The sequence below is a fragment of the Anguilla rostrata genome, chromosome 14 (genome assembly GCF_018555375.3).
Source record: "Anguilla rostrata isolate EN2019 chromosome 14, ASM1855537v3, whole genome shotgun sequence".
Lineage (NCBI taxonomy): Eukaryota > Metazoa > Chordata > Actinopteri > Anguilliformes > Anguillidae > Anguilla > Anguilla rostrata.
Window position 1 is genome coordinate 21,756,329 of NC_057946.1, and position 25,885 is coordinate 21,782,213.

Below are 25,885 nucleotides of genomic sequence, written 5' to 3' on the forward strand. Positions count from 1 at the left end.
GGCTTATTACTGTATGCGAATACGTTATGTACCTGCTTGTCACTGCTAGTGCTGACTGTACCGCAAGGCTTGTACAGGCATCATGACTTGCTGTATAAGCCACTGCCTGAGCATGTAGAAATTTTATGAACATTTTGAAAAGTAAAAAATAAAGAAGTGACTAAACTAAGTCTGTATTCTTCACAGCCAAAACTAATCACATATACCCTTATTTGCTAAATACCAAGCTCAGTACAAGGTAGGGCCAATAACACAAGCTGTTTTTTCATTTTATGTTTATCAGTACAGCATCTTAAGTTTAATTAAACTCACAGTCTTCTAATCCAAATTTATAAACTGGCTTCAAAAAGAAGAATATTTATCTTACCATCTGATGCAATAAAATATTGCCTTTTACTTTTACTGAGTAGAGAGAATACAGCTTAACAAAGCCAAAAATCCACCTGCTGCAAAAACGACTGTATAACTACCTTGAGTTTACTTTGCCATTGTCATTTAGGTGACAGCAACAGGTTCTTTATTTTCTCATGTAATCTGTGTATGATCCAGAGCCCATCTGCCCTTTTATGAAGCTCAGAGCAATACACTGCAGCTGTACACTTGTATATGGCACTAAACCTGCAGCCCCCTCAGAAAAATGGGATCCACTAATCAGATTTGTGTAATCTAATACAAGTGATCCCTGTAAAATCCATTGATTTGTTGATTTTCTGCCATCTCTACCCGACAGCAGTGCTCTGTATGTGTGCTACCATAAATATTAAAGACCAGGTTAAAAATTTTAAAAACTCCATTCTTTTCCATTCTGTTCTAAAAAGGTCAATTTCATTTGCAATGTCAGATGAAGGATCTTATGAAACCATCTCTGGGAGGGTACGCCTCAATAAAAATTGATTTTCTAGATGAGGAAAGGGCTAGTGGAAGATTAAATTCAAATTTGGGTTTACATACTGGGTTTGAAAAGTGTACCTACGGCCATGACATGGAAATGATTCAGAGTTCACTCTAAAAGGGTTATGAATGTTTTACTCTCCGTAAAATAGCAGTGTAAAGTAAGGTCTACTCGCATTTCAGATTTTGAATTCTGAATCCATTGTAATAAAATGGAGCATCATCTTTTAGATTATACTAGACTGCAACATTACCTGTATTTTTAATTTAGCATGCATGAGTACCAAAATGCTTTCCATAGAAAATCTCCATCTCTCCTCGAGACATCTGCCTCCGTACTACCAAAAACATTTAGATAACCAGTTGCTATTTTGGCGAGGATTTGTTAGGGGGACACAGTGAAAAATCTGCAAGAGTACTTTTCCTGCTCCAGCATTAAATCCAGCAGGTGAAGCTCCCTGGGTACACTCACCGGCAGACTGTCGATAAACAAAGCCCTCTGGGGGGAACACTTCCTCAACAGCTGGGGCCTGCTTTGACCTTTTACCCCCCAGCATGACACAGCAGGCCCACCCTCGCTAATTAGCAGCAGAGTGCTGAGCAGGTGCTGCATTCCAGGTTCAGACCCGTCGAGCCACAGCAGAACCACAGAACTCTCTAACTCACCCCTCTCTCTTTCTCTGTCTCTCTCTGTCTCTGCCTATGGCTCTCTAACATGCTGTAATACCCCTCCTAACCCAGTCAAATATGATTGAGCTTTCCCCAAACTGTGCCTTTAATCTAGTCACCAAGATCTCACTTCTTCAGACTAGGACTTTATGGTAGATAAAGAAGCAAGCACCTCCACAGCAATGACGAGCTATGCTGTAGAAATCTACATAGAATGGGCTCGGTGTCAGAGAGTGCTGGTAGACAAACCGCTCAGCAGTAAGTATACTAAAGAACAAAACTTAGTTATGCTGTGCAGATATGGTTGTGACATTGGAGACAAAGGCTGTATATGAAAACACTTCAGAGGAACTGCATTTCTTTAGAACAGCCATGTTTGCACATTGCAAAACCTCTAATGGCACTGTGTGGATTCACGCATTTTATCCAATGTTAAGTGCTGCCTCAGGCTTGGTCACTTTCTCATTGTCAAATCACAGCAGCACGCACAAGAAATTAAAAAGAGGGCACTCACAATAAAAAATGATCCGCGAAGAACATTAAATGCTTATTAAACCTCAATCAGTTCTCAACTTCAGGAAAACAACATTCCGTCCAAACGACTAAATCAAATTCTAACAGTTAGCATCAAGCTAACTGAATACTGATGCACCCAAAAAAGAAAAGGGATTGATCTTCTACTGATTAATGAATTAATTTCGTTGCAATTCACTACTGATTTCCCTGCAGTGGGGGATGGTTAGAAATTGAATTATGAAAGTAATAAAAGATAACAGCACTTGGGACATATTGAAATGGTAATAAAAGCTGCTTCTGCTAATTACTACATGCTCCCAGTTCCTTCATTGTGCGATGATTTATGGGAACAACAGGCCGTTGTGCATGACGGCACACAGACAGACAGTGATTGCAGGAGCCCTGCATCGGCAGGACGAAGGCTAATTAAAAAAAAAAAAAAAATTAGTTCTGAAACAAGGCAAGTGCTCAGGGGGCCATCATTCAGGGACAATTAACGGTATTAAAGATGCATGGTCAGTCATATTTTTATGTCTTTTTTTTTGTTAACAAAAGTACTGAGAATTTGTCAAACTGTTACTACCTGTTCTTTAGCCTCATTTAATCAGTCAAGGTGTTACATGGTGGAAAAGTTCTGTGACCAGAAATTCATCACTCTTGCACCTTTATTTTTTAATATGAATTGCTTTAGTATATTAACTAATAGTATATGAACAGCATTGTACAGTATGATTTGTCCTGTCACGCTGAATAAGGAATTCTGCCAAGCATGTCATCCCCACTTTCAAAGCAAAAGTGTTCAACATTTTATAGTCAATGGTCAATTGTAAAAATCTATTCACAATATTCATCTGACAATCTGTGATGCAGCGGAATGACTGAAACAATGAAATGAAACAGTGCTGTGTGTTGGCAAGTTTCCGCATGGAGCAGATTATCATTATGGGGTATAAAAGGCAACTGGAGTGTGTAAATGTTCCAGAGTAGTAAACACACTCTTTTCTGTCTCAGTCGTGATCCCTTTGATTTAAAAATTTCTACAGTGCAGTCTGTTCCTCAGTATTGTAATATGTTCATACCTTCTCTGTAACCTCATATTTCACAAAAAAAAAGTTTCATTTTGTTCTGATTTAATGAATGTTTAAAGCATGATCACTATCAAAAGAAGATAAAATGCAAAATATGAACATTACAGATAAAAGTGGACCCTAAACATTACCCAGATAAAATACAACTGTACTGCTCTTTGTTGGAAAACAAAGAGCATTCTTCTTCATACAAACAGTGTACTGTTTTAGTATTCACAGAAATGAATGAGAAAGTAGGTGTGGGTTAATTAAATATGGGCAGCATCATTTTTTTTTCTGTTTTAGTGTACAGCATTCTACCATTTCAATGCAACCATTTTATATCGATTTGACCCTTTGAGTAGTTAATGTTTCCTTATAATACTTTGAATACTTTGTAGCACAATGATGTATCCTCACAATGTCACAAAATGATCCTTCCAATAGAATTACTGTCAGTTTGACAAATTCTGGCTCTGCACTTGAGTTAGTTACAAAGGGGCTGCCTACATGCTCAATACATGACAAGTTGTGTTTATTAGCATCTGTGTTTTAAGGATATGATGTCATTTTAAGGGTAAAATCTTATGAAATAATTGCTCATCTGAAATTCAGGTACAGTCTGATGGCTATTCACTGTCAGTTAAATGAGAAATTAACAAATTTTCCCATGAGTAAAACATGCACTCTCTGGGAGTTTAATTTTTGTAATCTACTTATCTACTTAATAGTTTACATGTATGAAGTATCCAGCCTACAAGATGAACAGGTCCATGGACCCCTGCACATGAGGACTTCCCCCAAGCTGAGGTTGTTTTCAGAAATAAGATTTTTAAACTCACTTCCAAACACACCTAATGTGGTTGGGGCAACATTTATTTCCTTTAACCCTTTGAAGGCATGAGACAATGGGTATCAACAAATATGGTAACTTACTAACAGAAGGATTTCCTTCACCTTTTTGAAAAACAGCCATTGTGAAATTTGGCTTTCTGTTCCACCAAAAGAAATGTAACTACAGAAGTGTAGTGAAGACTCAACACAAATCAGTGGTAGCATGTTTAAAGGAAACCTTTCAGGTCTGATTTTTGATTACCAAATTCCCAGCCTACATGTATGTATACAATTGGTGTGAGAGGGATCCCACCTGCCATGCCATGGTTTCTCACCATTCTGTCCAGCCATGAGATGAAAACGTCATTCTCAGTAATTACAATCACCAGTGAAGTAAAACGGACTTATCTTATTTATTTATATTAATTTAGTGTGCAGCCTTCGATCGGAGTTATCTGAAAACGAGGCAGTCCCAAAATGACTAACTTTACACCTGTCAACAGGTTGTTGGGCGTTGATTCAAAGGCACTGAATGGGTAGAAAATATTCAGCGTCTCGTGTAAGGTGGGGTGGATGGACTATGTGTTGTAATGTGATTTTGCTCTTTCCCATAATATCGAAAATTGTGACCCATCCAAACAAACATTGCTATGATATTATACACAGTAGCATAAATTTGCGTCATAAATTTCTATCGCTATTTATTCCACCACAAAACGATGCGCAACGTAGGCTATTCTCTCTCAATGCACCGGTTATATGCATACCGGGGAACGAAGCTAATAATCTCGAAACTCAAGCGGACTCGAATCTTTCCCTGCCTAATTAGTGCTATACGCCATTTCATGAAATAATAAAACCAATGTGTTATTTGTGCACTTGATAACACACTGAAAACATACCTTCAACAATTGCTTGTAAATCCGTTATGCTGTGATGCTGTGCAATACAGTAATGGTGCAGCTTGTGACTACGGTATTTCCGAACAAGTTGCCATCACGAAGGCTTGGTATGACTCAGAAGCTGTGATGGGGGTGCAGATGAGAACTGTAGCTTACGTTGATAGCGGAAAAAAAAAGAAAAAAAAAAACCAAGAAAATATAAAATGTCTCGTTCAACACAATTTCCATTGCTCGTAACTGCAACAGTAGCATCACATACTAAAATATTCAACTAAACGTGCAGTCACAGCAACAACAAGAAATAATAGTAATAATAATAATAATAATAATAATAATCAAATCCATCACTTACATAACAGTAAAATGAGGCACAATTCTTGCTTGCAGGTGTCTGCCTAGCCCATTTCCCCCCAGCGCTGAACCATTTTCATCTTCAAAAGCCTGGAGAAACCAAAGGCAAAGACGCAAATAATGGTGTATATGGTTTGGCGATAGATTTATTTAGTCTAGTCTGCAACAGAGGAATTCTTCACCTTAATGTATCCGGACCCATTTAACGTCTCCGTACGTATATTTTAGTTTGAAATTGCTCATACCTCACACAACCCGTTCGATTTGCATGCTGCCTCCTTCCTTGTGTAGCTCGCCAACACTTGAACGTATAACACTTGGTTGCTGTGATCGACCAGGGTCCTAGCGCCCTTTCCGAGCGTCTCCTGCCTCAATAGATGCGGTTCTCAGAACGCAACAGGTTGTGTTCGCCTTGATTCGTCAGCCAACGAGACCACGAGAAAATCGGTTTCCGATGAAGTCACTTGACTATATAATTAGAAAATATTTCTATGGCCTTTTATTGTGTTTCGAGTTTTATTGAGTTTGTTTGGATTTTCTGAAATAATTCATGTCCAGGTCTATGCAGACGGAAAATTGGTTAATAAGCAGCAGAATAGACAACCCAGATTGCATTTTGATAAGGTTTTTCCCATTGCCGGAGGTCTACTTGCATATATCATTATATTTGGTTTAATGGCATGCTATTCAAACATTTTTAATAACATTTGAATTTACCTGCTACTGTGGATATGTATAATGAACAGGTGTTCAGTTACCTGTTCAGCATGGCCTAGACTGAAATACATTCAATTTATGACATAGTTCTGCAGGAAAATGTCAAAGTCATTACTCCTGAGATAGTACAGTGTCACAGCATGTGCAGTCATTGTTTGCAGCATGAAAGTTAGCAGATTTTTTTCTTCATCTTGTGTGTTTCTATGGAAACATTTAAAATGGAATCTTCTTGTGTCTGCTTATTTGTCACTGTTGTTCATTTGCAACTTTCTTGCTGTTCCTTCAGGGAACATGGAGGAAACCGTGCCATTGCATCAGAAAGCCAAAAAAAAAAAAAATCCCATATGTTTACATTAATAATTATCTTTATACATATTTTAAAAAATCTTCATTTCTTAAGTTCACATACTTTACCATGTGTGTGCGTGTGCATGTGTGTGTTTGTGTGTGAGAGAGAGAGAGAGCAAGAGAGCGAGATGGAGAGAGGGACAAAGAGAGACAGAGAAATGTATGTATATATGTTTGAGATGTGAGTGTGTTATATGTGTGTATATCTTTAACATTTCTGAAGGTTTGTCAGAACAGAGAGATATTCAGAAACAGGCTAAGTTTCCATGACAACTATAACTGTTATCTGTTTTCTGGAAAACAGATAAGTTATGATAAAGGTTATGGACATCATTTGTTCCACAAACTTCTTTTCTTGTGTGCTTCGCAGTAATGGGGATTTTTGGTGCAGCATTTGTAAAATAAGGTCTCAGCTGTGCTTAATTATAGACCAGACAGTTTGTGATGGCTTATTAATATGCCTTCTCACACAGCAAGCAATGCCAGAATGTGCCAAGAGCAATAAAATACAAATTCAACTGGAAATATTTTATGGACAAATACATGCCCAGGTCTGGTTTAGAGAGCTACTGTCTGAACCATAGAGTATATAACCTCAAACCAGATCATTTTGAGGATTAATGTACGTAATACCTCACTGTCATCATCTCGCTATTATGTTGTTGTGAATTTGAAGCCAATTGTAAAACAGAAATGAAGATAAATAAACATTTCATCATGTGAATCCAACATTTCATTCATTACTTGGTGTGATGCGCTTAATTATTCAATATATCAAAACATTTGTTCTGTTAGCCAGAACAATGGTTAAATACATCTCCAATTAATAAGTGTTACCTTGCTTTTTGTATATGACTCATACAACCTTTTTGTATTTCCCCATCTGCAGTAAAAAGAAGGAGATTGTGTGAGGAATGAATGCAAAATGTTGCCTGATAAAAAGCTCTGCTGCAGATTGTGTCTTATGCTTAGGGATCCGATGTGGCCTTAAATACTGTTAATTATTTTTAATGAAGGTCTACTCTTGCATTACAGGATACACTGGGGAGTTGCATTGGTGTTTTACCACAAAAAAAGAAAACACAAGTTGTTGCACGTTGAAAAGAGCATTAGTTGATTCTGATAATTCATTCACGACCTCAGGCTCTATAAGTTTTTCACAACAAATGTTTTTATTTTTGTGGGCTCTCAAATAAATTTAAATATGTAAATAATTGGTTTGGAGCTGTTTAATACATAATTTAATGCACATTTTTAAAATTAGGATTAATGTGCAATTAATAAAGCCTTTAATACATTTCCGCTATTTATAATTTTTAATAAATATGTGTTACTCATTGTACTTCATCATTTTCCTTCTTGCTGCAAATAAGAATCCATAACAGCACAGAAGGAATCCTCATAAACTGAAGACATCTGATCAGAAATGTGTGCGTGTGTGTGTGTGTGGGGGGGGGTCTGTGGTTGTGTGTGTGTACCTGTGCATTATATTTCATATTGTAATGTAATATTTAGAGCTTTAAAACTTTTCTTAATGGAAATTACAGTTGTGAGTAACTGTTGCTTGCATATTTTCTCTCATCTTACAAGTGAACTGTTAGTATTTAACTCTGGTTGGTGCCCATTGGATGAGCTGAGGTTGTCACATGGGCATATACATAAAAAGTTCTTTTAAGCAGGTCTAGGTGTGCCAGATGTTAACCTTTGATCAAAGTAATGTGACTCGAGTCCAAAAGATGAAGTAGTGTTGTTTTAAGTAAAGTTTTCCATTTTTATGCGTGAACGAAATATTTTATTGTGCTAATACTGAAATAAGCTTGTGTTTATTTTAAGGTTGCATAATGCTCTGCGATTATGGTTTTTATTTCTTGCTTCTCTCAATGTATGTCTTCTTGGTATCCTTGGATCAACTTGTGACTTGCTGTATCGCACTCATGTGGAGAAAAAAAGTCAACACTCCATTGATACTCAGGATAAGGTAATCCTATTATGAATTATTTTGAGTTTGTAGCTTCCTACTGCTTCTTTTTATCATCGATCTATGCACCCCACCCCTCAACACAATGAAATTATTTGCAGTTAAATGTGAATGTAGAAAACTGAGATATCGAGTTCTGAGTTACAGTTGTAACTGCCTAGTCGAAATACATCTGGAATGTTCTATGCATGCTTAGTAACTTACATTAGTCTGGTAGGTGTCCTCCTCTTTGTGTTATCTTTTTGATATTTGTCCCTAAAAAGTTAATAAATTAGTATTCTTCATAATTATTCAGCACATACATTTTCTTAGTCTCTGCATGAAAAAATAGTTACCAAAGCAAGCACATTTAAGTGCAAAACTTGATTTGGTGAGTGCAAAAATATCCATTGGTGCTAGAACATTCCCTCGCTTTTACATTTTAATGAACAAGATCATATAATGGTCAATTCAATTTTTGACATGATTATTATATATAACTTTAAATGAGAAGATAAATATTGTAGATATACACTTCATAAACGAATGACTCTTGAAGGGTTGACTGGAAATTAGACTGTGATTATACATAAACATTATTTATTATAGGAATTATTTATTAGAAAATGATTCAAATGGATGTAATACAAGTTTGTATTTGCTTAATAGCCTGGCTCACTGTGAAGCCTTAATTATATTTAGGCACATACTAACTGCATATTGTAAAATGTACCTTGTTTACTCCTGTTATGTACTTTGTGAATTGTTTTTTGTCCTCAGGGTGATTATCAATTATTTATTTATTGTCCATTTAGTACAGGTAAAATATGCAATAGCCAGATCTATTGCAATTTTCTTCATTGATAAACAAAAGGTTTAACACCTAATGTATTTCTATGGTTATAAAGAAATTACATTACAGTTTAGTATTAATGGTAATGGTTAGTTTTTCTAATCACATCATTTTAAAATCCAAGCATTTCCATTGTCTGTTTTCTGCTTTTACAGATTCTACTAGATTGACCAAAGAGAAACTACCCTATTAAAATGATGACTTTCAGGGTAAATTAACACACCAATGATTTCATGAGCCTGAAATGTCATTATGATTAAATCTCATTATTATAAAGGTTTTAGTCTAAGAGAAAAGGACAGCCCCATTTCTTTGTGTGCCTTTAAAAAACACTGGAACATTAGAGGAATGATTCTGCCATTCTAAGCAATAACATTTGAGGTAAAATATGGTCAGGCCATATTTGTTAAAATGATTGTGTCTGTATTGAGCTGGAACATTTCCAAAACCTAGCAGCAGTGCCATTAGATGACCAAGAAACATATTTTGTCTAGTTTAATTATCAGTAATTGTTTTTGCTATCCTCCATTTTCAATTGTATTTTAGCTTTTTTTCCCGTCTCTTTTTAAACACCCTCGGTGCTAAATGCAGAGAAAGCCCTTGTGCTGAAAGCTGAACATTCTCCAGCATTAGCGGTGAAACATTTATGAAGTCGCTGAAAAACATTACTCTCATCAGCGGCTTGGCCCTGGCCTTAGGGGGATGGATCAGGCCACGGCGAACAAATTGCACTGACAGAGCTAGAAAACCAATATCCTCATTTCCTCCTCGTACATGCACAGCTAGGAGAACAAAGAGAGGCTGGGTGATAAAAAAAAAAATAAAGAAAAAATGCCACTGCTGCCGCACTACTGCTTTGTGTTTTCATGAAACATTCTAACACTCCAGATTGTTCTGTGCCTCCATTATGTGAATAATTGTCCTGTTCAGTATATTTTCTACTAGGATGCAGGGGGTCAGTTCACTTATGTTTGGAAATTCACTCCCCGTTATTATCTCATTGATCCATAAGAAATCTTACCTTGTTCCCTACAAATGGTTATTTTCAGGGACTGAAATGTCTCATTCCCTCTGTAGGGTGCCCCACACCCATTGTGTTTCAAATATGTTCTAATGTAATACATCCCATTACAATCTGCTTATAATGAAATAGAAAGTTTTACAGTGCACTTTGTTCGTATAAAATGGAATATTTTTTATAACAAAAAGCATTATGCTTTTCCTTATTTAATTCCTGTCAGTGGAACATCAAGACAAGATATGGATGGAAAATCGATATGATTAGATTTTTCAAAGCCAGACCATAAATTACAAATGAAGAAAGAAGGCAGATGCATCACAAGACATTTTGTAATATCATGTGACCTTGATTTAGATCAGTAGTCTCCAGCCCAGGTCTGGAACACCACAGGCTCTGCTGATTTTCATTGTTACTCTACACTTACTCAATTAGAGCAGGTTAAAACAGTTTTAAACAGTTAGCTCACCACACCTGCCTACTTGGGTCTCAACTGGATGCTGATTTTAAGGTGAAAACAAAAACCAGTGGAGCTCATGGCTGTCCAGGACCAGGGTTGCAAACCCCTGATTTAAATGATGGCCTTGGTCTACAGTCAGTCCTTTTATATAAAATGAACTTGTTTTACAATATATGATATATGCACACACATATGTACTGTACAGGCCAAAAGTATTAGGCCACCTGTGTTTTTTGTTTAAAAAAAAATATTAGGTAGAGAAGGATTAGAAGAAGAAACTTTTTTTTCTGTTTTTACCTATAATAACACAAAAAGATTAGTTTTACTTAAAAATAATCATAGACATAGCTTTCCTCAAAGTAGTCTCATTTGGCTGTAATTACAATTAAAATGTAAAAGCAAATTATTGGAAGGCTATCAAATATATAGGGGGTGGAAGGGAGGTGGAGAGGTAGTTAAATTGATTGAAATCTTATCTATCTTAAGTTGTTTAAAACTACAAATTGAGTGTAAGCAGCCTGTAGTGTAAGTAAAATAGGCACTAAAGCTGCAAGAAGTATGGCAAAGAAGAAGGTGATTGGCTTAGATGTGCGGGGCCAAGCTAACATATTGTGACAAGGTTATTCCCTGCAAGAAATTGCAAAGAAGCTTAAGATTTCCAGGTGCTGTGTGTGTGTGTGTGTGTGTGTGTGTGTGTTTGATTTGGCTCTGAATTCCATAATTTTAGATTCGCAATCAAACAATGCACAAGAGGTCAAATTGATTTTCAGATTCTCAGCAGATTCTCATCTTTTATTATAGGGTATTTTAATATATTTTGGTTTTGCCTTTTTGCATTTTTGGCCCAATGAATATAAGACTGTTTCACCCTGGTACATTAATATTATATGAAGTATACTTACAACAATATATCTGTTATAATCAGAACAATTTCACAAATAGTTCTACTTTTACAGAATATTGCCTCCTACAACACAAGCTGTGTTACCCCATTCTTTAAAATAAAAAATAAAAAAAGAATAACAAAATACTGTACCGTTACTTGTGGTGGTGTTATAAAACAGCCCCTCTGCTAAACAGCAGTCTTTCTTATATTTGCATAGGTCTAACCAAGTGAATTTAAATCGATTAACCTAATTAGAGCTGCCCTGATGTCAGGTAATTTGCTTTGAGGCTTTGATGGCAGACCTGTATCTGCGTCCAACCAACCAATGAGCAGCCGGCAGTATAGAGTTGTGCTGCAGAATCTGCAAGTACTTGTGTATACTTCATGAAATCTCACTTTTTTATACTTAAGCAAAAGCACGACGATGAGCGTTAGGGCTCCTCCGTGAGGTCACTACGGCGGAGCATAGTATCACTAGTCATGTGACGTAGAGCGGCCTCAATCACATGACGGGTCTGAAAAGCTAAACAGGAAGTAACTAAATACCAGAAGATTTAATATCGTACGGTAAGTGTGTTATTATGCAATTGGTGTATTTAATTCCTTTATTATTGCATTACATATCAGCATATAAAGGAAAAAAGCAATGAGCCCTGTATCTTCATAGAAACCAGGCTTGCCATCTAGAGAAGTGTGATGGAAAAATTTCTGGAGAACTAACTTAGCTTGCTAGCAGTATCCAAACATCTCTGAAGGTACGGGTTTTTACGATACACTGTATTATCGAAAACGGGTGTATCGTACTCGCAGGTTAGACAGGTCTAACTACCTTTTTATCTCTTGATGCATGCCTAGTTTATTATTAGTGAGCAGTTTATACATTACGACAGATGATTAGGTTGCAGCTAGGCTATATAGCATTGGTGCACTGTAAGTCGTTGACTGCCTCCAGTCGAGTTATTTGTGTAAAGTAGATTGCTTGTTTTGTTTATGTAGGAAGAGGAAGCGATGGGGTCAGCCGTGGAGAGGATGGATGACCTGGTAAAAGAGTATTTAATATACCGCGGTTTCACCAGCACTCTCAAGCATTTGGACTCTGAAATCAAAGTCGACAAGGAGAAAGGATTCCGAGTAGGTCATTTTTACATCATTAACGTGGACCAAACGTAATATGATAACAGTACATAATACGAAGGCATAGGGTAACGAACAGAATTGATTCAAGGGATGTCCTGGAGAAGTGCAAACCACAGAGCACGTGTGTGGGATGCCAGCATCACAACTGTTTTCGGACTTGTGAAATAAAATTACTTAAATTTTGATTCCCCTAGTCCCTGAAATTGTGTTGATGTATTTCACCAACAAACCTAAAATGAACACTGGTTTATCATGATTTTCTGCCAAAGCCATTGCCCAATGCCCTTTGCAACTTCTTTGATGCTATATACTGTGTTTTAATGCAGGTGGATAAAATTATAGATCAGCTTCAACAGTTCATGCAGAGCTATGACTTGTCAGCACTGAAAGATTACTGGGGATATTTGGATCGGAAGCTTTTCTGTCGATTGGAGGATGTCTATCGGCCCACCATTAACAAGCTGAGGACCAGTCTCTTCCGATACTACTTGGTGTACACTGTGCAGGTAATAGCCCCACCTCCACAGTCAAAATTTTGTAAATATGGAGTAAATGAGCCACCCACCCACTAATTCATTGCACTTTGCCCCTGTACTCCGAAACTCTTTTACAATAAAGTACAAAATTACTGAAAAAAGCATGCCCAGCACTGCACATGAACAGGCCTGCCCAAACAGAGCTGAATTTTGAGCAAAATGGTCAGTGGTGCAGCAAGGTATATTTATAAAAGAAAAACTTTCTGTATGGTGGACAATTTTGTCTTTTGGCTTGGATGGAGCATCCAATGAATGAAATGAGGGATTGAAATGCGTATATTCAAATCACTGAATTATACATGTGTATTAACTGATAAGTTGCAGCATTTGTTTTATTTTACATATATATTTGTGTTTTTTTCTGTCCCTCCAGTCAAACCGAATGGAGAAAACACAGGAGTTTTTTCAGAAGCAGGCTCTTGAGCTACAGGGCCAGCCTGAGTGGCGTGATTGGTTTATCCTGCCCTTTATCCCCGCCCCTGAGCAGCACCCTGTATTCTCCTCTTACTTTTCCCGCCAATGGTCTGACACCTTCTTGGTTTCCCTGCACAACTTCTTAAGTGTACTCTTCCAGTGCATGCATATCCTTTTTCCTTGGAACCGAGTTAAACTCGGCACTTCATTGCCCTTTCCCAGTGTAGCAATTCCTTGTGTAAACATGTGAGCGTTTGTCTGAAAGGATTAAAAACAGAATGATTTGATCTTTAATAGGAAAAAATGGACACTTGTGCATTATTTAGGGTAAGAGTCTGGCAGGTTAATATTGACAAGAATAACGTCAATTCCTTGACAGTCCTACCTCTGCCAGTGCTCCTGAGCTTTGATTCGGAAGCACAGAGAACCGTCGGCCTACAGGAGGAGAATGAACAGCTTCGGCAAATGGTGAGGCAAGCTGCAAGAAAGCGGTGGTGGCATTAGCAGGCTTCATTGCGGCTCTGTGCAGTTTCTGTACTAAAGGCCCTGAAGCGCAAGCTTAAATATGGCTGCCCCTTTTTCTCCTGCAGCTGTTCGCTCGGCAGGCGGAGCCTCGGCCAAGGATGGAGGAGGAAATGGTACATCACAAACTGCCCTCGTATGTGCAGAACATGGACCGGCTGGGAGACACAGAGCTGTGAGGATCTGCAGTGGGACCGGAATGACTTGAGCAGGGGGATTTTAAATATTTATGAGATGACTGAGCTATCTGCGTATGCTCTTAAATGCACAAGCAGTGAATCAGTTGTGTATATAATATTAAGTGCTGTGTATTTTTGTGTTTTCTGTGGATGAGGACAATCAAATACAAATAAACAATTCGCCTGAATTGTTATTTTGTTTACCAAAACACATGTCTCACGTTGCATAGCTTTTTGTGATCACCACAAACTAATCTCCTAATTGAAAACTGGAAAAAATCTATTTTTTGGACACTTTAAGCTCTCTTTCTTCAAAAAAAATCTCCAGATTGTATAATAAGTGTTTTTGATCTGCTGGGGATTATTCAGAATCTTATCTCTATAAAACATTAGAGCTGCCTGTTATGGAATGGCTGCCAAAACAAAGAAAAGATCGGTTGACTCCCACTACACTTTATAACAGAATCTTGGTTGTGTCATTTGGGCCAGACCTCGATAAAGTGTTTTCAGATCAGTTCTGCCAGCAGGCCACAGGCAACAAACCAAAGTGGTCTTTCAAGGAACATTTTATTTATATTCTCAGCTGATATCCAAGAAAGTATGTTTACTCCGCAAACACACATGCTGAAATAGCCCATTCCTCTCTAGAAGGAAGTGATTTATTGCTTGGTCCTGAATGGGGCCTGTGATTTAAGGAGCGAGAAAGACGACTCGCTGTTGTGGAAACAGATTACCGTGTCCGTGTCTCCGCGGCTCAAGTATGTCGGTTATTTCTCCACAGGGACCTGGTGTCCAGCCAGCGGAATGTCAGCCTGGCCACCCCGTCTCGGAACTTTTTCTCCACATTCCTCCCCCAAGGAAAACGGGCACCTGGCAAGACGCCCCAAGGAGCAGGGTCCTCACCAACACAGGCCTCCATGGGGCGGAGGGATGCTGCGGCTAATCATGTGAGTCCATATGCTGCTCTAGATAACAGGAAGCTATTGACTGTATGGCTGGATCAACTTAAAAATATCAAATAAAAGTTAGAAAGTCCCCACAGTCTCTAGTAAGCCGAAGTACTGGTACAGAAACCGTAATTATGTTACTGTAATTATATTGATGTATGTCAGTATAATAATGCATATGAAGAAAATGCATGTTAGCGATATGTTATTGTAATTCTGTCTGTTATGTGTATGTTGTAACAGAAACATAATGGTGCAAATGTATGTAAAAAGGTATAGTAAGTGGTAATGATTGATATTTGGTATCGTAGATTAAATGCATCATATATTATAGATGTATCATGGATTAAATGTATAGCAGTTGTTTCTTATATCCTTGTATGCATAAGCAAACAAGCTATGAAAACAATATTACATGAAGATGTGCACTTGTTAGATGTTCAGTGAGTCTGCATGCTATATGCAATACATATTTTAATGCATATTTAAGTAGGACCCTGTTTTTGGCTATGCTTTATTGGAGTTTTCCATTAGGGTAGAGTTGTGTTGGAGAGACTGGTTTCTTCTAAACCCAGTGGCTTTGTGAATTTCAGTCAGTGAAGTCCAAAGATCCTCCTCCCTCCAAGGACACCAAGATGGCATCCAGCAGCGGAGGAGCCAGTGATCAGGTGGTCCGGCAGAGGAGACACCAGGACCACGAGAAGCAGCGGAAAGAACTGCTCTCCAAACCGGTCCCCCAGGTAGGACCTCCACGTGGGTGGTTAGGGGAGGGGCCAACGCCCACCTCAGGTTGGACTCCAGGCCTGTGGGCAGTGGGAGGGGCTGATGCCCACCTCAGGTTGGACTCCAGGTCTGTGGGCAGTGGGAGGGGCTGATGCCCACCTCAGGTTGGACTCCAGGTCTGTGGGCAGTGGGAGGGGTGAGGCTAATGACTGTGTGCTGAAAGGCCATGCGACCACCACTGCAGCTTGTATTCAAACCACACATGGGTCTGTTGGGCTTGCACAAATGTTCTTACAAAAACAACAAAATCCAGATCTTCCTATTGCTTGTGGTAATGACATGGTCTCTAAAGACCAATGTGAGATCTGCCTATAGGGGTCAGTATAAGAACTGTTACTTTCTGGATTAAAAAAAAAAACTCATCTGAACAGAATAGGCCTAATATCATAGTATATAATTATTTTTATTTTTTCGACCACTCAGTTTGGAATCACCTGAATCTGCAAAAGGAGCGCTGCAGCTGATGCACTTGCCTGGCAGCCAGAAGCTCTTTCACGCCTGACACATGATCTAATACCTCAGGAGAGCTGTGGCTGATCAGGGAAGACTGCATTCATCACTGAGCTCAGTTGTATTCTGCCCCAGTAGTTTTTGTGAAAAATTTCCCAGGGCACCAGGGTTAATAACCATATCAAAAAAATAAGTGCTTTTAAGAGTTTTAATGACCACAAGGTGAAGCCGGGTTTTACATTTTGTCCAAAAGCACAGTCTACACCACCGAGCCCCAGTATCTGGAACTTTGAGGCATTGTTTTTCTTTTTGATCCAGAGGGAATAGTGCCCTCTACTGGTCCTTCAACAGATCTTCCAGCAGTAACTTAATTTTCTCAGGAGGCCTCCCGTCCAAGTGCTACCCAAGCCCACAGCTGCTTAGCTGCAGCACTTTACCACGGGAAGGGCACATGGTGGTATGGCTGCTGGCATGTCCACACTTCTGCCACAGATCTAATTCATGAAATTTTCCACTCGTATGATGTAATACATGTTCCTGCATTGTTGCTGCATGAGATCAGCGTATACCTTCTGAGGTAAGGCTGTGGGAGACTGAGAATATTGCTTTGTGTGTCTGAACCAGTGAGTCCTTAAAGGGCATCTGCTGGCTATGCATAGGAGATTATTTGTGAGATCATTTGCCTCTGTCAGGAAAATCTTACCCTTCTGATTTGGCTCTTCAGATCTGGCAGCATCACTGCTACTGCCCTATTTGTCTTAAACCCTCATTTTCAGACACTCTAGTCAGTTTCAGGTGCATTTCTGCTGGATGTGTACGATATACATGAGAGAAAACGTTTGCTCTCCAGTTTTGCAATAACTGGTCTTACAAAAGCCAGTTTATGGAGTCAATTGAAACCTCAAGGACATAATCTTCTTTATAAGGAGCATTCTGGTCACTGACTTGGTCTCATCTTTTCACTTTTTGTAAGGCTATCAGTGAAACCTACCCTTCTCCCAGCCTCTCGATTAATGAAAGTGTGTGGGGTTTATCACTTCTAACAGGGCCGTGGGCCTGTGCTGTTAGAACAGTTTGGCCACATGAGCTGTGAGACTGTTAAAATCACACAGAGTGCTGAGTGATTAACACCGAATGACATCATCCAGCATGACTGTGAGCAGCCAGCACTGTCATTAGCCATTAGTTAAAACGGGAGTACTGCTTTCTTTAAGTGATTTAAATGTTTCTCTCTTTTGCCTGCAAATCAGTGTGAAATTGGTGATAATTCAGCCAATTTGACTAGTAAAACTAAAGCTGGTGAAAATGCTAAACTGTCAACTGCAAATTTAGCAGCCATTTTCACCTGCACAGCTATAACTTTGACACAAATGCTAACCAAATATATATTTATAAATATATATATTTTTTTATAATGTTTCTGTGCTTGTGTTTGGTTGAGAACCTCCACTTTATCGTGAAGTGTTTTTACAGTCTCCGGATTGATGTGGGAAAGTGTACCCCTGAGCAGAATGGAAAGGAGCGTGCGCTAGATTTATGGCGCCGCGACGCTGTTTCCTGCAGAACGTGGAGAAGCGGGGAGAAGGTGCCGACGCAGACCCCCACCCCGAGGGGACGGGCGACGCCACGGACTCCCCTCCCGGTCAGACGCGAGCGGCGGGGGAGGGGGCCGGGCTGGTGGAGCAGCCGTTCATTAAGCTGAGCCAGGAGGAGTACGGGGAGCACCACTCATCCATTATGCACTGCAGGTGTGCGCCATTAAGCCCGACAGGAAGGAGCACCTCTCACGCTCGCTTGCAGCTGCGTCTCGCTCGGGTCACTGCTGAGGAGGTTTTAGCTCCGCCCCGCTCTGGAGCGCACTCTGTCTGCAGGCCTTTGTGTTTCGCCAGTCTCCTGACTGAACCCTTCCATTTCCCACCCTTGGTCAGAGGGTTGGTACAGTAAAATTTCTGGCCTGCACTCCTCCAGGAGAAAAAGCCTTGCCTTATGGCCTGTTTCCACCTGGAATGATAATAACTGCAAGTCTCAACTGCAGCTATAATATTTATTCCTTTAAGGTATAAGATCACAAATAATGATTAGAATGCTCTTAACTGAACAATCTAATGGTGATGTAACAATCACTACTGGTAATTGATAGCAATGGAGTTCTAGAACACAGACTTAAATTTACAAAAAAAAAACATTCTAAAAAATTCTCTTCAAGGGTTAAAAACCATTCCAGTCCATCGGAATGAACGCTTCCGTGCTATAAGACAACTACAGAGACATTCTGTGTTTTGATTAATAGGTGTGTACAGCAAATATGTTATCAGGCATTGACACAAACAAATGATTTATAGTGTATTGTAATTATAGTTATTGTGTGTTTTGGCCTGTTAGACTCTAGTGCAGAGTGATGCTTGCGTGCCACCCCGTCCACGCCCTCCTCCAAAGCTGTTTGACTCTTCCTCCCGTGCCTCAGGGTGGACTGCTCTGGGCGGAGGGTGGCGAGTCTGGATGTGGACGGAGTCATCAAGGTGTGGTCCTTCAACCCCATCATGCAGACCAAGGCCACCATCATGTCCAAGTCTCCGCTGCTGTCTCTGGAGTGGGCCACCAAGCCTGACAGACTGGTACACGCCCAGCAGGGCCTCGCTTTTCCTCGTCCGTGCATGCGTGGAGTCAGGTCCAAATATGGGCATAATGGCTGAGTCCTTCACAGAGGCCATCAGACACAACTCTTAGTGTGAAGCTTCTCATGGCGTGACTGTGAGCGTGTTTAAAGTAACTGTGAAATGATGCACGTCCATCTGCTTAGTAATGTGACGGTTGGCTGTGTGGTCGACTCTCAGCTGCTGTTGGGGAGCGGTGTGGGGACAGTGCGGCTTTATGACACGGAGGCTAAGAAGAACCTGTATGAGATGGCGATAGACGACGCACACCCACGGTAAGCCTGCACGTTCCCTGTACAGCCACCTCTGGGTTGGAATAGGATAGCGAGAAGCACCCGGAGCAAGAATGTTCTGGAAGGATGCGGGTGGGTAGGCAGGACAGTGTGGGACAGTGAAGGCAACAGTGTACTCAATTGAAACTGAACAAGAGACGGACAAAAAGACGCTGTGTTTTGAGTTTGTATGGCACGGCTTGTGCCAGCCCCCAGCGGGAAATGTTCGCTAACGGCCCATGAGTTTGCAGACCTCTCCCTGTCTGCAGTTGGTCCATCCAAATATCACATCGTCGGTTGCTTCATGGTTGACGGACCAGGGGAATGTAGAGTCACATGAAACGGCATGGAGTTGACATCGAGTATACTGACAACAGTGTTCAGCGACATGTTCGCCAGTGGTTCGTTTTCAAAAAGGTCCTACGTTGTTTGGAGTGTACTGCCTGCTTGGTCACTTGGCTTGCGTGAGTAAAGGGTGCGAGTGGGTGAGTCTGAAGAGGGCTGGCACGAGTCTCCTGTGCTCTTTAGGATCCTGTCCCTGGCCTGCAGCCCCAGTGGGACGTCCTTCGTGTGCTCTGCAGCGGCACACAGCTCCCGGACGTCCAGCCTAACGGAGGGGGGCAGTCGCGTGCTGGTGCCTGTCTCAGGGCAGCTGCTTCTGTGGGACACCAAGACCGTCAAACAGCAGGTACTGCGTGAAGATGGGGGTGGGGTCAGGAGTGAATACTGTATTACGGTCATTTATGGATTCTCAAGGACCTCGCGTTCTAACTGACACCTGTTCTTGTTTGTCGCCATGGCGTCCGTCCACCTCAACCCTTTTTTAGCACCAGTTCTCCCTGGAACCGGGCCCGGTGGCCATAAACTGCACCGCGTTCAACCACAACGGCAACCTGCTGGTGACGGGGGCAGCTGATGGCATCATCCGGCTGTTCGGTGAGTGCCGGTCGATATCTTAAGCCGTTTATCAGAAAAGCCAAGGCTCTGGACCAAAATGTCAACCACCGTGAAGCGGAGGCACATCAAAGCCCTTCTCCCCGTGTCCCTCCTTCCTCCAGACATGCAGCGGTATGAGACCGCCATGAGCTGGAAGGCCCACGACGGGGAGGTGTACAGCGTGGAGTTCAGCTACGACGAGAACACCGTCTTTAGCATCGGCGAGGACAGCAAGGTGAGTACACACAGGGGACCAGGGACTTTGGGCCTCACATTGGGGCCCCACCACTCCAGGCCATCCTACATTTTTTTGAGGGCCACTGTGAGTGAGGGCCATTTCAGTCATCCTAACTCCCCCCATCCCCAAATATTGATTGTATGCAAATATAGATTAGTTTCAACTGAATATCCGTTTATAGAATCTGAACCAACTGTTGTTCTACACAACGGAACAAAAGAAAAAAATACATCTGTATTTATGTCATAGTATATCTGAATACTGCCTTTATATGTGGAAAAATGTATTCATTGATGAATGTCTGGATTGAGTTTCCCAAAATGGCATTTCACGATGGTGTTAATGTGACTCCTTGTGGTTTAGTTTATCCAGTGGAATATCCACCGGTGTGGTGTGAAGCAGTCGGAGTACTCCCTGCCTCAGGATGCAACGGGGCCCTTTGTGCTCTCTGGGTACAGCGGCTACAAGCAAGTACAGGTCCCCCACGGGCGCCTGTTCGCTTTCGACTCAGAAGGACAGCATGTGCTCACCTGCTCTAGCAGCGGAGGCCTCATCTACAGGGTAAGACTAGTCGCCAGCCGCCTGATAAACGCATGGATGATGGATGGAGCCGGTGTTAGAGCGGAGTTTCCACCTAGTTTGTGTGAACAGTATGTTACTTCATACGAATTTGGCTAACTGCAGACCTAAGCCAATCAGGCCTACGCAGATCAACCAAAATTACCACAGTTGTCTGATTTTGTGTGGTCTAGAGTTGTCTAGTGTGTTAATAATTGCTGTGTGTGGAACTAAAGATTTAGTCACTGTGTAAGTCTTGGTGGTGAATGTAGCTTTGTTAAAAGAATAAACCTGTAATCCAGATGGTAATCTTGTCCTTGGTGTCGTCTTGCTTTCAGCTGAACGGAGGAGAGAACGGGCTGGAGAACGTGCTGCCGCTGGGCGGTCACAAGGCACCGGTGGTCACCGTGGACTGGTGCTCTGCCGTGGACTGCGGCACCTGCCTCACCGCCTCCATGGACGGCAAGATCAAACTGAGCACGCTTCTGGCTCAGAAGTCCTGAGTCTGCCGCTTGTGTCAGACACGTGAAGTGGGTGCTCCTGCAGTAGTGGTCCAACAGCAGAAAGAGACCGCGTGTCAGACTGCCTGACTAAGGTTTAATTCAGTTTTCTTAGGGCTCGCCATGTTCTTTCTGGTATTGTTAGTGAAATAGTGTCTTCTGCTTGTTATTTTCCCATTTTGGGAAGGTCAGGTGGGCGGTCATGCCTGTGTCTTTACTAATGCTATTTTTAATAGTATTTGTAAACGTAGGCCTGCGTTGCTAGGACACTGGAAATTACCCAGAAAGATGCTTTTCTACTGGTCTTCATATTCCATTTTGCTACTCTTTTGAAATTTAGTTGATCTCTGTGAACTTGGTGACAGTGCATCACAAGGGAATGAAAGTGATATGCAAGGAGTTAATGTGATTTTTTGAGAACTCAAAGCATATTTAGCCACTCATTTCATAATGGCTGAACATACTGTTCAAATGAGACCCTTTAGAAAGCTAAAAGCTGGCACAGTGAGATACAATCGTAACTTAAACACAAACAGTTGTTCATTTAATTGTGTCACATCTAGCATGAATGAATATGTTCATTCCGCATTTCCTCACTTGTAGCTGGGGCATTTGGGGCTTGCTGGTTTAGTCACTGTGAGCCGGGTTACCATGCAGTTAAATGGCCTCACTTCAGTATTTCTGCTTTAACATGGGTTGGGCCAGGAGTTCTCAATGAACATCACATTTAACCTGTATTTCAGGCATTAACCTCAAGGTGTCACTGTAGGCACCGTAACTGCAGTGATTAGTGTCAAGTGGTCAAATGAACGTAATTATACAAGTTACTAACGACCACTTGAAGAACATGGCATAAGGGTGCCAGTCACTGAACTAAGATTGTTTCAGGGGACTGTCAGCAAAAATAAACATAGAGGCAGAAAGAATATGGAAAAAAATAACTTCAAGCTAAAGATCACAACAGTACCTGTCTGTTACACTAAACCGTTGGTTACTGTTTGTTCTAAACTCACAATTTATTGTTTCACCCCAAAAAATGGCAGCATTTGAAATCATGAAATCACTAAAAACATGGTGGCTGAATTTCATAGGAAAGAATGGGCATCTTATGTCAATAAACAAAACAGTAATGACCCTGGTGAGGGGTGGCATGAAATTATGTACAACTTGACATCCCACAGAGAAATTGAAAATCTAATATTGTACTTTCCAGACACGCCTGTGACAAGTGGTGGAGCAATTCCAACAGCTTGTCAACTCAGGAGTACTTGGTGTACATACAAAACAGTGTTAAATAGCTCATCAAAAAAATCTGAGAGGGTAGATGTCACATATGAAAAAAATGGATTCATTCTTCCAGTTTTTATTTGCTTCACAGGAATTGAGAACCAATAGACGCACTGGTGCCTATTGTGCATCTCCATTCTGTGAACTGTTCCATGGTGGTAGGGGCCATTCAAAACAGGTTAAATGCAAATTTGGTGAATTTGAACAATACCACTGGATTTGTATGATAATGCTACCTACAACTCTTCTGTGACATCCTGTGAAATGTATTGCCAAATTCAGTTAATTTGCATTGGGCATTGTGGCCAGGTAACTTTCTGAAGGTTGACAAGCTTGTTGTAACTATCAAAGAAGTTTTCAAACTTTCAGGCATTAAAAAAATCTTAGACACAGTCCTCCAGGAGGCATTGATTTCTACCAATAAACTGCCACCTGGCTTTACGAAATGCGATGGGACCCCTACTACACAGCCGTAGTGCATCTGCTTCTACACTAGATTTGTGGAGGATAAAATGGATATCTCTGAAAACACAGCTGCACTGACAGTGATGATTATACTAAATAAACATTCTGCTGATTTTTACATACTGCTGAAGTTTTTTTTGTGTGGAATCGGAAATAAGACAAATTACATTCAATAACATTGGGCCTCATTCACAAAACTTATATATAAATTATCCCAGGTGTATGGGATGATGAATGCTGGCTGTCTGTAAATTCTTTGCGCAATTCTGTCCATGTGATTAGCATAAGGAAACAGCCATGAACAAATACAGATACAGTAAGAAAAAAATCACGAATGCCAAAATGTTCTTGGAAACGTTCTTGCACACAGTTTATGAACAGATGTGATCATTCACGTTTTTTGAACGAGGCCCAATGTGTGTGTATATAAATACATTTTGTGTGTAACAAAAATCTTATTACTACAAATATATATCATTGTACACATTTAGTCATGTTTTCTTCCACTTGATTTTTATTTTTCCATTTTTGAAGAGAACATAAGGATCAGTGATCAAGCAGCACTGTGACTTATCTTTTATAGAGAACAGGTGTTTTCAAGTCATTTCAGCATTGCAAATTCAAAAGTGTGATGTACAATGCTGAAATGTTTGGAAATGTGGCTAAGTTGTTAAAAAGGCTGGTTTCAGCTTTATTCAGAGTAGCTTTACAAATAAAAAGTATGGACAGTAAGACATGGTTAATGAGTCAGTTGCATAATTCACACTATCATAAGTTATGACATGTCAGTGCATCTGAAAGAATAACATCAACCTTAATTGTCAGCACGAACAGGACTCTGCTGCCAAAGGCAATAAAGGTGTCATTTCCAGCACCCAAAGCCTACTGAAGTTTCTGGTAGATGAACTGACAGAACTGAGAAGATCTGGCCATCTGGAGAGGCTATGAGACTGTGAGTCTTCTAGAAGAAGCTAAAAACAGCCCTGTGGCACAGTGAGTAATATATGTGTTGCTGCGTAACATTCACTTACCAACAATGGGGCATTACTCAATTAGTATTTGGCACAGAACAGTGTCAGAATGTATTTGCAATGCTAAAACAATTAATTTTTGTGGAAGGGCCTTCGGAAGTAATTTTCTGGAGGCTCTTGGCCAAAATTGAGCCGATGTGGACCAACACATCTCCAGCTGAGAAAAGTGAAAGCAGTGCAGTTACATATCTCAACAGAGAAACACAACTTGCAATGCAGACAAATTTCTGTAGGGGGGGGGGGGGATTGTAACAATTGGATTTTGTGCATTTTTTAAAAATGAACATTTGTGAATAGCTACACCTGATTTTATGACAGTAACCACCTCCAACTGTAAAACTCACCCAAAGGCCAGTCACCATCCATCACATTACAGTACTACAGGCCTTTCTTGTCCCTGCTACTCAGAGATGATTCAAACAAAAGGGTCATGTATACTACAAACATATACGAAACTATAAAACGTTTAAAACCATCTGTGTGGCAGAAAATCACTGTGGCAGTGAGAATAATTCCTGCACTTTTATCCTTTAAAAAAAAGAAACTTTTATAGACTTTTTTGTATGTATCCATTTTTGTAACATTGGTTTCTTCCATCCAGTACCTTCCAGTTTCATAAATAATCCACCGCCTAAAAAACATTATTGCAGTTTTGTGTTGTGAAAGGATACTGTATATATTCATCAGTCTGCCATGCCACCATTTTGAGACAGTGATAAGATTCTTGACAGCTTGAACATGTCCTTGGTCCACCAACCCGCATTATTATGACACCAGGATACTTCGGCTGCCCGGAGTGGAGAGAATAAATAATTCATAATGTTATTTTCCAGCTTGCTGTTCGCCATCTCAGCTGTGCAGGAGGAGTTGAGCTTGGTTACCTTTTTGTTAAATTGGTTGGGCAGAAAAGGATGAAATTCATAGTCTTAAAATCAAGAATTCTGCTGTCAGGGCATGGCAGGAATAAAAAATACAAAATCTATGCCCTTAAAGTCTAAATACTAATTAATTCCCTACAAGTTGGAATTTCACCATTTCATGTAGCAGGTAGGTTGAGATGAAAAGGTGCCCATTTAAAACCTATTATTGCTGATTTGCAGTTTTATTGATCGAAATGTATGTAGGATAAGAAAAAAGGACTACATAATAAATTATGTTTAGTATTACAGTATTACAGTATCCCATTAAGAACCATCACAATCCTAGTCATCCCTCCAGGATTTAAAATCTTGGAAAATGGTAAAAATTAAGGCCCAGCTACACTCCAATATGCAGCATATACAGCAAGCAAAACTGCTTGTAAGTATATAGATTTTTTAAATAATGAAATTAAGCAGGAAATTAGAAGTCTAAACATACAAATATTTGTAAACTTAAAAGTAATAGGAAACAAAGCCGGTGACTAGGAGTAAATCATAATGGAAAAAAGAACTCAAATCAAAACGATTAAGCGTGTACATAGTGTAAAACAACAAAAACAGCAAACGAGCAGGCCAGGCTGAAACAG

General features: G+C 40.3%; 2 protein-coding genes across 10 annotated transcripts in view; one reads left to right on the forward strand and one right to left on the reverse strand.

The window, feature by feature from the left end:
• Positions 1 to 5,584, reverse strand: part of rab27b (RAB27B, member RAS oncogene family) — a 41,744-nt gene extending 36,160 nt beyond the window's left edge. Inside the window, exons 1-3 of one of the 6 annotated variants that reach the window (XM_064309130.1) lie at positions 5,476 to 5,584; positions 5,232 to 5,320; positions 4,880 to 5,000 (exon numbers count right to left, since the gene is read on the reverse strand). Coding sequence is in view for 2 of the 6 variants with exons in the window: in XM_064309132.1 (XP_064165202.1) it covers positions 5,232 to 5,233 (2 nt within the window). In the remaining 4 variants the exon portion in view is untranslated. Of the gene's footprint in view, positions 1 to 4,879; positions 5,031 to 5,231; positions 5,321 to 5,412 lie in introns of all 6 variants that reach the window. The other 5 variants (XM_064309129.1, XM_064309127.1, XM_064309128.1 and 2 more) reach the window with 5 other exon arrangements.
• The window catches only part of wdr91 (WD repeat domain 91), a 58,492-nt gene extending 35,027 nt beyond the window's left edge, over positions 1 to 23,465 (forward strand). Inside the window, exons 2-18 of one of the 4 annotated variants that reach the window (XM_064309117.1) lie at positions 8,238 to 8,273; positions 9,261 to 9,314; positions 12,466 to 12,600; positions 12,933 to 13,112; positions 13,516 to 13,722; positions 13,941 to 14,024; positions 14,147 to 14,253; positions 15,039 to 15,204; positions 15,798 to 15,944; positions 18,001 to 18,185; positions 18,902 to 19,052; positions 19,272 to 19,366; positions 19,892 to 20,051; positions 20,191 to 20,299; positions 20,422 to 20,534; positions 20,901 to 21,098; positions 21,434 to 23,465. In XM_064309117.1, coding sequence (XP_064165187.1) covers positions 9,300 to 9,314; positions 12,466 to 12,600; positions 12,933 to 13,112; positions 13,516 to 13,722; positions 13,941 to 14,024; positions 14,147 to 14,253; positions 15,039 to 15,204; positions 15,798 to 15,944; positions 18,001 to 18,185; positions 18,902 to 19,052; positions 19,272 to 19,366; positions 19,892 to 20,051; positions 20,191 to 20,299; positions 20,422 to 20,534; positions 20,901 to 21,098; positions 21,434 to 21,598 — 2,217 coding nt within the window. In that variant the 5' untranslated portion in view covers positions 8,238 to 8,273; positions 9,261 to 9,299 and the 3' untranslated portion in view covers positions 21,599 to 23,465. Of the gene's footprint in view, positions 1 to 8,237; positions 8,274 to 9,260; positions 9,315 to 11,880; positions 12,037 to 12,136; positions 12,225 to 12,465; positions 12,601 to 12,932; positions 13,113 to 13,515; positions 13,723 to 13,940; positions 14,025 to 14,146; positions 14,254 to 15,038; positions 15,205 to 15,797; positions 15,945 to 18,000; positions 18,186 to 18,901; positions 19,053 to 19,271; positions 19,367 to 19,891; positions 20,052 to 20,190; positions 20,300 to 20,421; positions 20,535 to 20,900; positions 21,099 to 21,433 lie in introns of those variants that run through there. The other 3 variants (XM_064309119.1, XM_064309118.1, XM_064309120.1) reach the window with 3 other exon arrangements.
• Positions 23,466 to 25,885: the final 2,420 nt, after the last annotated feature.